At 39.8% G+C, this 12,174-nt stretch overlaps 1 protein-coding gene across 3 annotated transcripts in view; it reads left to right on the forward strand.

The window, feature by feature from the left end:
* ACO1 (aconitase 1) overlaps positions 1 to 11,166 on the forward strand; it is a 37,842-nt gene extending 26,676 nt beyond the window's left edge. For all 3 annotated transcript variants that reach the window (XM_048051763.2, XM_048051764.2, XM_013187944.3), the window contains exons 12-21: positions 2,776 to 2,911; positions 3,428 to 3,512; positions 3,782 to 3,938; positions 4,470 to 4,594; positions 5,332 to 5,436; positions 6,116 to 6,258; positions 7,753 to 7,900; positions 8,310 to 8,432; positions 9,436 to 9,621; positions 10,432 to 11,166. In XM_048051763.2, coding sequence (XP_047907720.2) covers positions 2,776 to 2,911; positions 3,428 to 3,512; positions 3,782 to 3,938; positions 4,470 to 4,594; positions 5,332 to 5,436; positions 6,116 to 6,258; positions 7,753 to 7,900; positions 8,310 to 8,432; positions 9,436 to 9,621; positions 10,432 to 10,545 — 1,322 coding nt within the window. In that variant the 3' untranslated portion in view covers positions 10,546 to 11,166. The remainder of the gene's footprint in view (positions 1 to 2,775; positions 2,912 to 3,427; positions 3,513 to 3,781; positions 3,939 to 4,469; positions 4,595 to 5,331; positions 5,437 to 6,115; positions 6,259 to 7,752; positions 7,901 to 8,309; positions 8,433 to 9,435; positions 9,622 to 10,431) is intronic.
* Positions 11,167 to 12,174: the final 1,008 nt, after the last annotated feature.

Genomic DNA, 12,174 nt, shown 5'->3' on the forward strand with positions numbered 1-12,174 from the left:
TAAGTAAAGAAGGAAAATTGTGTTCTCTGGGATTTCTGTCTTTCAGAGCCTTGTCATTTTCACATTAACTGCATCCAAGAAGTGGTCAGAGGTGGACTTTGTCCCCCACTCTCTTGCTTATCACTGATCAAATACTATAATACAGTTAGTATGAATTTGCTGCACAAAATTTCAAGTCATGAAAAGCAGTTACGTTTTGGTGGCAGAACGTGGTTCATTTCTAACCTGTACAGTGTAAGCTGAAAACTTCTCTTTGCAAATGTGTGCTTCTGGCAAGAAAGCATGAATGGAGTCAGCTCAGAGGGCTTGGACTGTCTTAGCCCAGTTCAGCTCCCTTTCTCAGGTTCTTCAATATATGCCAACACATATTTCTTTCTCTCCTTTGCAAATATATGCACAGAAGTTACCTGCCACTGTTAATATCATCACTACATTAGGGCTTCCTAGTTTGTAAGACTGTAGGATGCAAGCTTATGTTTTTCAAAGGTCTGAATGAATGTGTAATGGGTAATGCAAGAGAGGATATCTGAAGTTTCTTTAATTTCTCTTGAGTTCCCGAGTTGCTGGGAAAATCTTGACTTGTGGACAACCTCTAACAACTGTCACTTTGTGTCTAGTTTGTCTGTGTGATGTGACCTTTTTCTTGGGCTAGCATCTTTCTCTGGGAGTTGTGCAGTATCAGTAGCTCACCCCTTTCACAGGCGCTATCTGTCTTTTAATTCCCAAGAGCAGGGAATGGGATGATCACCACCTAGGAGCTGGGGGATGGGAAGGGGAGAGAAGACTCTTTCTTAGTCCTTCCAGAGGAACAAAATTAAAGTCTCCCAAATCACTTGCCCGTGACAGGACAACCAAATCAGCACTCTTTTTCTCAGGTCCATCCCGATCATGATCACAGAAGTTGAGCTGTGTTTATTTCTTCTGAGGATCAACAAGTAGATTTCCTCCAGGCAGACTCTCTTTACTCTGTCTTGTTCCTTTAGTTCCAGGTGGGTGTATCCCTCAGTTGTTCCACCAGCTTAGGGCACAGTTTCCTTAAGTGTTTGGCTCCCAGGCTAATGGTGTGCATTTTTAACCCTCTCCTCTGAGGCAGTGGTGATGCTGATCTTTCAGCTTGCTCAGCTTAATAGCTGTAAGGGTTTAACATGCAGAAAGCTCTACAGCTGCAAATGAAGTTGGTACTTTGAACGCATTCACTGCAACATAATGCGCAGCAACCTGTTTTGCTGCCTTTCCATACAGCAAGCAGCGCTTAAGCTTTGACCTTGTAAAGAAGGGGAAGAATTGTTCTCTCAGTCTCTGGTGACTGTGCACCGTTTAGAACCCTCAGAGATACTCACAGAAAAGATGATCATTTCACTTTCAAAGTGGGATTTGAAATTAAATTGAATAAAACAGTCAATGCACCAACACTTACTAACCAAGCTAAGAGAAATCCAGAATATGAATAGCTGTTTCAAACAACAATAGTGGATCCTGTGCACTAAATGGTATTTGAGGGTTGTGTGTCTGTGGGGACAATGAGTGTATGTTATAGAAGCTTTGTCAGCCTAATCTGACTTTAAAAAGGTTTTGGACTAAGGTTGCTCAAAGTAACTTAAGTTCTATCATTTTCTTGCCTTTTAGCGTTTGACTTTGCATTCTTTTCAGAGGTGGTATTTGCAGGAAAATGGAAGCCAGCACTTTCAGGCAGGCTCTCACGGTCAAGAATGATTATCTTGATCATGGTCACCTTTTGAAAAGTACCCAAGAGAACTGGAAAGCTCCAGTTTCCACAGCTTTCTCTGACACCTAAGAAGCCTCAGCAATTTCAGGGATAGAACTTTTTTTTTTTATTATTTAATATATTATCTACCTTTATGCCTCCAAATCTAATAATCTAGGCCTTCTCACAGCACTGAAAGTGAAGGTCTCCAGGCCATGTCTAACACAGCTGCCAAACGGTTGACAGAAACAAACCAGTTTGATGGTATCTTTCTTCTGGAGATCATGTAGGATCAAAGCAGAGATGATGTCTATTTTCTTATCTAAGTGGGTGTGTGAGAGAGAAAATGAGGCATGGGAATATGAAGTTTTGCATGGTTTGCATAGTTGCTGCTCGTTTTATGTCCATCCTGGGAAAGAGCTGGAGACGGTTTGTTTTCTGAATGTTCCTCTGTGTATGGACTGTTCATTTAAAAGGAAGAAGGTCAGCGTAAATATGTTTTTGGCAACACATTTCCTTCCACTTAATTACCTCTATGCACATTACAAATCAGGAGTAGTAAAACAGCACTCCTGTGACAAGCTGCAGATTGTGAGATAGCTTGTTTGTGACAAGGGCCAGAGTTTCTGCCCTCAGATGCAGATAGTAACGAATGCACCAAGTCATATATTGGTAGTCATTTCAGCTCTGGGTCAGTAGATGGCCATAAGTGGGAAGGTAACAATCCTTCATTGCACTTTTTGTAATATGTCTGTTATATGGCTAATGTTCGCTTAACTGTTTGAATTCTGGATGTCTGTGTGCTGCCCCAGTGTGTGCACCTTGTTGAATGTAACTTCCTGTGACTTTCTAGTGGAGCAGAAATTGCAGGCTGGGTTTATAGTTCAGCGGAACACTTGAGCTCTAGCTGGTTACTCAGGGATTAGTGCTGTAGTTAGCTGTGCCGTTTCATTGCTGGAAATTGAATACTTTCTGTTTTCCAGTTATTTAATGGCACTGCTGTTAGCCTGTTGATCCACCAAACTATACTACTTCCAGGAAAAACTGCAACTGTCATTTGCATTTTTCAGGATTGCTTGCTAAGAAAGCTGTTGAAGCTGGTTTGACAGTGAGGCCGTACATTAAAACCAGCCTGTCCCCGGGAAGTGGGGTTGTCACTTACTATCTGAGGGAGAGTGGAGTTATGAGTTACCTTTCTCAACTGGGGTAAGAGCGCTTTTCTCACTATTGTCCAATGGCTGCTTAACTGCACTGACAAGTGCTGCAATAGAACAACTATTTCTCTGCACAGCTTAAAAGATATGTCAGATGCCCTACGGCATGATTCTGCACGAGTTAATGCATTGCTGTTGTGCTGGCCGACTTTGTGCTAACTTGGAAGAGTGATTGCTGCATTCTGTAGCTTCTTGAAGACTCATGTTCTTATGCAGGAAATTTTTTTTTGGTTTGTTTGTTTTTTCCCCAGAATAATGATTTTTAAATAGCACAAATGGCAAAATATTGTAGTCTGTCTTGGTAGATAAAACATTTTCCTGTTCTTCACTCTCTGTACCTGGAGAGTCATTGCAATGATAAAAATGGAGCATTCTTAAAAATTCTGTTTTCAGCAATTCATTTGTATAAACTGTACATCTTCTGAAAGTAACCCTACCCAATTGCTTAGTTAAACACCTTGCTCCAAAATATCTTTTTGTTTGCTGATGATTTTTGTGCTCTGTCTAGGTTTGATGTGGTGGGTTACGGCTGTATGACGTGTATTGGCAACAGTGGGCCCCTACCAGACTCCGTTGTTGAGGCCATTACACAGGTAAAGCATCAGTCAGATTTTCCTGTGCAGCGTATTTAGATAAGCTGTTCTCTGCTGTGTGCTGTACTTGAGCTAAACCTTCTCACCTGCATACAAAGTAAATTCAATTTATATTCCATTTTCTGTGGGATGTGCTTTGGGATCTTGTGGAAAGAGAGAGTTGTGTGACTGTCCAGTTGTTGATGTTGCAGCACAGGGCAACTCTGCAGACCTGCTGTGCGTGTGGAGTCTGCAAGCTCTGCAGCTTCCTTTATCTCAAATTCTTGCAGGGAGACCTCGTAGCAGTGGGTGTACTGTCTGGCAATAGGAATTTCGAAGGGCGTGTCCATCCCAACACCCGTGCTAACTACCTGGCCTCCCCACCACTAGTGATAGCCTACGCAATTGCAGGGACCATCCGGATCGACTTTGAGAAAGAGCCTTTGGGTAAGAAACTGCTGGGATGCTTATAAATGGAACTCATTGGAGTTGAGCTCTTCAGAAACAGTTATCCTGAGGAGGTGCTTCAAATGCCTGAGTGCTTCTGGGATGCAAAGCATACCAAGTGTTAAACAACAGAGTAATAATGGAGTCTGTATGTTGGAAGAAGGGAGAAAATAGGTCTGACCAATATTCAGATTCCATGGGGGATATTTTGGTTATATCTGGGTGGTGGCCTTTCATGAACAGCCTGACCTAGTAGACTTTCTTTGAGTAGACAGTTCAACTCAAGATCCTTCCTAACCTAAATTTTTCTTCAAATCATTCTGGCAGACCAGTGTAAATCACAAAAAAAAGGCATCATCAAGGCCCTCTTCTGTCAGAGCCTTGTAGATGAAAAAGAGTGCTTCTCATGAGTTCTGGGTAGGCTAGCAGGACCACATAATTAAAGGACATGACAAGATACACTTTTCTTTGTCTTTCTTTCTTTTTAATGGAACATTTATAGAACAGATATAACAATACCAATTTCTACAGGAATAAATGCTTCGGGGAAGAAGATTTTCCTAAAAGACATCTGGCCAACACGAGATGAGATTCAGGCTGTTGAGCGTCAGTTTGTTATTCCTGGGATGTTCAAGGAGGTCTACCAAAAAATAGAGGTGAATTAATCCTCAGGGAAGTGGTTTGACTGATGTGCTGTGCTATTCTGAAAATGTTAGATAAGGTGGTCTTGGCAATGAAACGAACATTTTCCTTCTGTTCCTGTTGGTCCTTTCATGACAAGTGTTGAAATGAGATTTTTTTATTATTATTTTTTAATCATTTCTGATAAGTTAATTGGTTGTTACGGCCAGTCATGTCCTGTAAATTGCTCCTTAATGATTTTCTAATGTAAGGTAGAGATGGCGGGCTCTAAACAGTCATTCCAGGCTGATATTAGAAAGTGAGATATTCCGGCCTCACAAATACTTTTTCCTGAGCTGACATAAAATTCATCTGCGCTACCTAATATCATTTATGCCAGAGGAAAACTTGTACTTGGTAATGTCTTTCTGCATGTCTTCCTCAGGTGCTGAAACAAAATGTTCTTTAGGTTTACGTGTTAGGAAAGTGTAAGATTAATGATAAATACACTTATAAAGTGTTATCTGTATACATAACACAAACAGATGTCAGAAAACTGTATAAGCAGCTCTTCTGTAACTTAGGGAGGGTACTTACTTTTAATAGGTAGAATTATTTGAAAAAGTTAATTATAGTGTCATAAGAACTTCCCAAAGTGCAAATGCAAGACTTTTGCTGAAGTCATATTTGTGGTTTTACCTGGAATCTGAAATGATTCCATTACTTCTGAAAATTTATAAATTTATGGGATGTTTTTGCATGTATTTTCCAGACGGTAAATGAAGCTTGGAATGCCTTAGAAGCTCCCTCAGACAAGCTATACACGTGGAATCCCAAGTCAACATACATCAAGTCTCCACCTTTCTTTGATGGTCTGGTACGTGCACGCTTTCCCTTTGAATCAAGGCAAACTTAATGAACGTTAAAGCTGAACCAGAGGCACTTTAAGGGGCCTGGGAACATCCATCATAGCCTACTGAGACCTTGTTTCTCAAATGTTAGCATCACACCCATTGTATTCTTTTGAATACAAAGGCACAAGTGAAGATTGCACTGAAAATCGCAAGGACTCTCTGTCATTTCAAGACTTCTGAAAATTCTCCTTTCTTTTTAAGCTGGAGTATTAAGTAGTAACAAAGCAAGTGAAGGAAAAGAACCCAAAGATCTTTCTGTCTGTGTTTTGCACTAAATAGTTCGGTGCTCAGATAGCAATTTCAGCGCTGTTTGAAAGAAAATGCAAATTTCAATGCATGCAGATGTCCTGGAATCCTGGACTCACTCTGTGTTCATGCACGTGCTGTTGAAGTCCCCATCTAACTTTTTTGCCTCATCTATTTTATACATGCATGAACTTGCTGACAAGCACCCATGGTATCAATTTTTGTTCAAGAGCATCTACAATTGTAATAGTTTTTTTTTTTTCTGACTTCTTCTAACTTGTATGGAAAGAGAAGCTCTATTTTGCAAATTTCGTGTACATATCTTGCCCTTTTGAGAAAGATTATGGAATTATATGTCATGTTTTAATGATTTTCTTTGTATATGTTGTGGCTTAGACTTTGGCTCTTCAGACCCCCAAAACTATAGAAGGTGCTTATGTCCTGTTGAGTTTTGGAGATTCTGTGACAACTGACCACATATCTCCAGCTGGGAATATAGCAAGGAATAGTCCTGCAGCACGTTATTTGACCAGCAGAGGGTAAGCAGTACTTCTTGTGTTTTTTACAAATTGAGAAGAGGAAACAAGCCACAATTACTGCACCATGTTACAGGCACATGTATCTGCTGTCTGTTCACATACATTTGTGTACCTTGGCTGATGCATGGAGAATATATAAAAGAAGAAAGAAAAGCATTCCTTTCTCTGCTGTTTCAGCAGCTGCCACTGATTCTAAGAGCTTGTGTAGGGTGTGCAGTATCTATTGTACTGGAGAGCTGAAGGCCTATGTATGGAGAGGGGAAGATGACAACTTTCAGGCTAGTTTTTGTAGTAAGTCAATTCAAAAATATGGAAATGTGTATTTTTCTTCCTGTGGTCATAGTCCTTGGGGCCAACATCTGATTCTATACTCACTTCTCTTCGCAAGTGCAGTGATGTCACGTATGTGGGATGTCATGAGCTACAGAACATCAGGAAGTTTAGGTTTTGGTGCAGCTGCCATGACTGCCAAAGCTATTGTGTTCAGACTCCAAACTTGTAAACTGTTGGTCTTTTTCTGTGGCCAGCCTGTCAGTTTAGTAGTGTGGATTCAACTTAAGGCAAGACCTGGGCTTGCTGAGTCTACCTATTCAGTCTTCACATGTAATAACTTAGGTTTATTCTCTGGTTTTGTATTTCTTACGCCTTCGGTGGTATTTTGAGGAACAGCACTGACATTTTAGAAATAAAATATTTTCACTGCAATAAATCTGGAGAGGAAATTGGTTAAAACTGTGTGGTCTACTGACAAGTAACTGTTCTGGCCTCTTTGGCCCACTACTATCAGTCACTTTGGAATCTAAGTAGTCCTCCCACGTTACAAAACAGATGTTGTATTTCATAGCTGCCTTATGGATATAGCCCAATACAAACTGTCCAATTTTATGTCACATTCCAGCATTTTTTTTCTTTACTGGTTAGGGTGGAATCTCCCCTCATTCCCATATCCCTATTTCCAAATGAAATTTTTCTTCCTTAGGTCTAACTTCCAGCAGGGCTCTCTTTTTTGCCTTTTAGACATTTAGCACAGTGGTGTCTCTATCTTTGTTCTAGATACTACGGTAATATAAATAACCATTATGATCTTTAGTAGCCAGATATTAAGAAAAGTTTGTATTGCTTCTTTTGACCAGCATAGCTATATTCAAGTGTCAGTATCAGATACTGTTTTGTAGGGCAAAGGGTGAGAATGCCATTGAAGCTGCTTTCTATGCCCAGGCTAAGTAGGCAAACTTCTCTCTCTTCTCTCTCTCTCTCTCTCTCTCTCTCCCTCTCTCTCTCTCTCTCTCTCTCTCTCTGTTTTTCTTTTTTTTTTCTTTTCTCTTTTTCTTCCAAGAAAAGTGAAGTGTAAAGTATCAGATAACTGGATATTACTGCCATGATGCTAACTGTGTTCATACCTGCCTCAGAGACACCAGTTCCTCATTTTATCTTAAAATAGAGTTCTTCAGCCTAAATCTAACCCATTTTCATTTTTCTCTTTTCCCTTAATAGCTTGACTCCTCGGGAGTTCAATTCTTATGGCTCCCGCAGAGGGAACGATGCTGTCATGGCTAGAGGAACGTTTGCAAACATTCGTCTGGTGAACAAATTTATTGATAAACAGGGACCTCAAACTATCCATTTCCCTTCAGGGGAAACTGTAAGTAATAAATGCTGCTTTAAAATGAAGGTCACTGATGGTTGGATTAACACTAACTTTCCTCCTTGCAGCTTAAGTCATTTATTTCAGTGTCTTTTGAGTAAAGCTAATGAGGGGAGTGGAGATGTATTAGGGCAGCTGGTCACACATACTTACGTAATGGGGTGCTATCAGGCTTATTAGTGGAGAGGATAACCATTGTAGAAGTGACAGTGAAAGGTGCAGGTTTGTGCTAGGAATGAGTTCAAGCTAGAAGTCACAAAGCGCTGTGTAACTAACATCCTTGACATGCAGCTTGGCAGAAAGTGTGGGCTTCAGCTCTTCACATGATAACATTTTTTCGTTGTTTCCCCAGATCTGTATTTCTACCCAGAAAAAGTATATAAAGTGTTTGGTATTTTCATTCCAGCTGGACGTGTTTGATGCTGCAGAAAGATACAAGCAAGCTGGCCATCCTCTGATTGTGCTGGCTGGGAAGGAGTATGGTGCAGGAAGTTCCAGAGACTGGGCAGCCAAAGGACCATTCCTCTTGGTGAGTAATTACAGTAAACTAGAAGAAGGACAATACTTAGAAGTTAATTCATCTTTTATGAAGAGTAGCTTATAACCAGTATCCTGGGTAGCTTGATAGTAAAAGTTAGTTTGAAATATAATATGTGTCCAAGAGCCACAGTAGAATTGCAAAGCTATTTAAATATTCGCAGAGCCCATTCAGGCAGGAAATCTTGACTGATCTTCATCTAGCCAGAAAGCCCATTTTCTTTACTGTTGCATCATGCAACTCAGTAAGCCTTGGGTCTGCTTCCAGCTGCTTTTTTCAGCTTGCTTACCAGGGAAGTTATGAAGTATAAGTGAAGAGTAGTATTAGTGAATATGAAATTTAGCATTGCTTCACCATGCAGGTTGCAGGAATACTTAACAATATTGTGATAGGATCATAATATCCAGGTACAGGGGAATATCTGTTTTGTTCTCTGTCCTGTCCTACACTGTTCAGCAGCCTTTCCAAACTCTGATTCAGGTTTTCTTAGTGTGAAATCTTTTAATGCAATAGTTGTGTACATTATTATACAAGGCTTTAAGAGAGTTAGTGTTTAGGATTACGTTTGTCTAATTTTTTGTTTTTCACCTTCCTTCAGTAGTGAATTTTTGTCTTAACTGTATTAACATGCAAAAATGTAGAAATCAATTACACTGCAACCTGGAACATGTAGTGTAGGAGGACAATATTGAATTAACAAGAGCTAGAGAAATGACTACAGGTGCTCTACATAAAACACATTAAAGAGGTACACAGGATTCCAGAAAAAGTGCCTGTAATTTTTTTGACAATTTTTTTTTCTTTCTTTTAAAGATGTTTGGAAATTGACATATAAGCAAGTCATTCTAGAGTCTGCTGTTGGACAGACTTACTGCCTCTAACAGCAGCTGGTAAATGGAAGGATGGGAACTCAGACATACCAGTTGCCTTCCTGTGAGCACAGAAAGACTATCCTGAACCATGTAGTTAAGTATACGTGTTGTGTACTTCGCAGGGTGTCAAGGCTGTGCTTGCTGAAAGCTACGAGAGAATTCATCGGAGTAACCTAGTAGGGATGGGAGTGATTCCTCTGCAGTATTTACCTGGAGAAGATGCGGTGACTCTAGGACTCACTGGAAGGGAGCGTTATACAATTATCATTCCTGAAAAACTAAAACCGCAGATGAACATCCAGATCAAGGTATGAAATGCCTAAGGGCTGAGTGTTCTACAGCACTATGATTTCACTCAAAGTAACTGTCTCTTCAAACAACATGCCTTCCAGTAAGCTTCTCTCCTTTTAGTAAGGGAAAAGAATCAAGACAAGGGCGGAGGGGATGAAAACAGTTGTTCTAAGAGAGATTTGTTATGATGGGAGTTAAAAGCAGTATGGCCAAACTGTTTCATTCAGCACAAAGTAGTCTATAGTAAGTAGTCTGAAGTAGTCTACAAAAGTTGTTTACATATATATCTCATTAACTGTCCTGAAATGGAAAAGCCGTGATCCCAGTGAATTCATCAGCTTATCTGGAAGAAACTAAATGGAGTTTTCTTTAAAACTGAAGTAGTTTTAAAACTGAAGTAGTTTTATTCACTTTGTGCACTCATCTTTGTGCTTTTCTTATTCCCATACTAAGCTCCATAGAAAGCTAATGAAATTAGTATTGCTGTTGTACCATAGCCAGGAAAATGACCATACTGAAAGGGTGATCAGCTTTCATGCCTCTAAGCTTGAAATCAACAATAAATCTAAGAGAGGCAGTAAACGCAATGCAAAGAGTCTATTTATTATGGTTTGTTTCAAACTTCCTCTGAAGCATCTGGCTGTGGTATAGTGTGGCACCTTGTCCTAAAAAAAAATAATCTGATGTCCAGTCCCTCTTCACTTTGGCTTTCCATCACATTTTTTTCTTATGATTGCAAAACTGTCATAATATCTTCTATTTTACTACCATGTCCCGTAACATGTGGAAAGTTCTGCTGCTTGAATGACTCTCTTTGACCCCAACAGCTGGATACTGGGAAAACCTTTCACGCCATCATGAGGTTTGACACTGACGTGGAGCTCACTTACTTCCACAACGGCGGCATTCTGAACTACATGATTCGTAAAATGGCATCCTAATCAAAAACATAAAGCGAAGCCGTCCAGGTAAAGCCTGCTTCTGGTGAACGCAATAAAACCATATAGTAGTTGTGAATTTAAAAGTGTGAACCATAAAATGAACAGTGTTGTTTGTTTGTTTGTTTTTTAACAAGTTTTTCGAAAGGCTTGTTCACAATGCTGAATGATTCTGTGTATCAGGAAACTTGACACTCTTACCCAGTTAAAGAAAACAACCTTTTATTACTTTTGTATGGTGGTTGGCTTGACTTACCTTAGAATACTGTGCAAAAGTCATTAAAATACTGATGGAATCTGTGGATCTGTTGAAGGTAATGTGCTGATTTTATATATTTCGTCCATTTACTTTGACTCTGAAGTTCAGTTCTATGCTCATATCAGTGGTCCAAAAACTAACTGACAATATACAATTAATTTTTATTCTTTCCCGATTACCTGATATTGACTTGCTTTCTTATTCAGTTGACCAGAATCTGAATCTAATACTGAAATTAATTATTTAGCTTTTTATTAATTTAAAAAAATGTGAACTCTGTTCCTTTAAAACCTAAGCCTTTGTGAAAAGGTGGACCTATTGGGGATAATATTTCTAATGGATAAAATAAAACTTATTTTAAAGGAGCTTGGTGTGTTGTTTCATGTTATCCTCAGTAATGAGACACAGAACAAAGCTTTGACTTTAAACTCAACTGTCATTGTAGGAGCAAGATTCTACTAATCTTAGCTACTCATATTTTAGTTCTTAATTATTTGAATAATCTACAGGAGATAAGAAGAATACAAATGCTGTCTGCTACTGGCAGTCTTCTGTAACCCAGCAGAATACGGCTGTTTTATTTCCCTGTTTTGTCATCAAGAAGACAATCTACCACGCTTTCAAGATTAATGTCAGCAATTTTATGGCAGTTACCAACCAGTGATTACAGTAATACATTCATTGAAGGCAGTGGCTGCCCAATCCCCAAAACATGTGTACTTATTTACAGAGATAACAGATAACAGATAACTCAAGAGGTAAACTGGGTTAATAAAGCACTTACACTTAACTGTGTTTAGACCAACTGCTAAAACAACACCATGGAAAAATTATTATAATCTCCTGTTGTATTTTCAGTGTGCTTAGTTCCAACTGTATCTGAGGAAAGAAACAGTGAAATTAGTTGTGAAAGAAAGCGAGAGTCTTAGATGGAGGGTAGAGAGTGCACTTTACCTGCAATAGCCAAATATTACTTGATTACAACAAACAGCACTGCTGAGGCCACCTCTGGGATACTACGTCCAGTTCTGGACTCCCTGGTAGAAGGGAAGGGTAAAAGAGCTGGGGCTGTTTACCCTAGAGAAGAGGAGGCTTAAGGGCACCTCAGCTATTTGTGTGTACAAATACCCGAGGGGAAGGCGTAAAGAAGGTGGACCCAGGCTTTTTTCAGTGTGCGCAGCAACAGGACAAGAGGCAATGGGCACAAAAGGAAACAGGAGGTTCCCTCTGAACATCTGGAAACACTTTCTCACTGTGAGGATGACTGGGTACTGTCACAGGTTGCCCCAGGAGGTTGTGGATTCTCCATCCTCGGTGGTATTCAAAAGCCATGTGAATGCAGTCCTGGGCAACCTGCTCTAACTGTCCCTGCT

Source organism: Anser cygnoides, chromosome Z (genome assembly GCF_040182565.1).
Source record: "Anser cygnoides isolate HZ-2024a breed goose chromosome Z, Taihu_goose_T2T_genome, whole genome shotgun sequence".
NCBI classification, from domain to species: domain Eukaryota; kingdom Metazoa; phylum Chordata; class Aves; order Anseriformes; family Anatidae; genus Anser; species Anser cygnoides.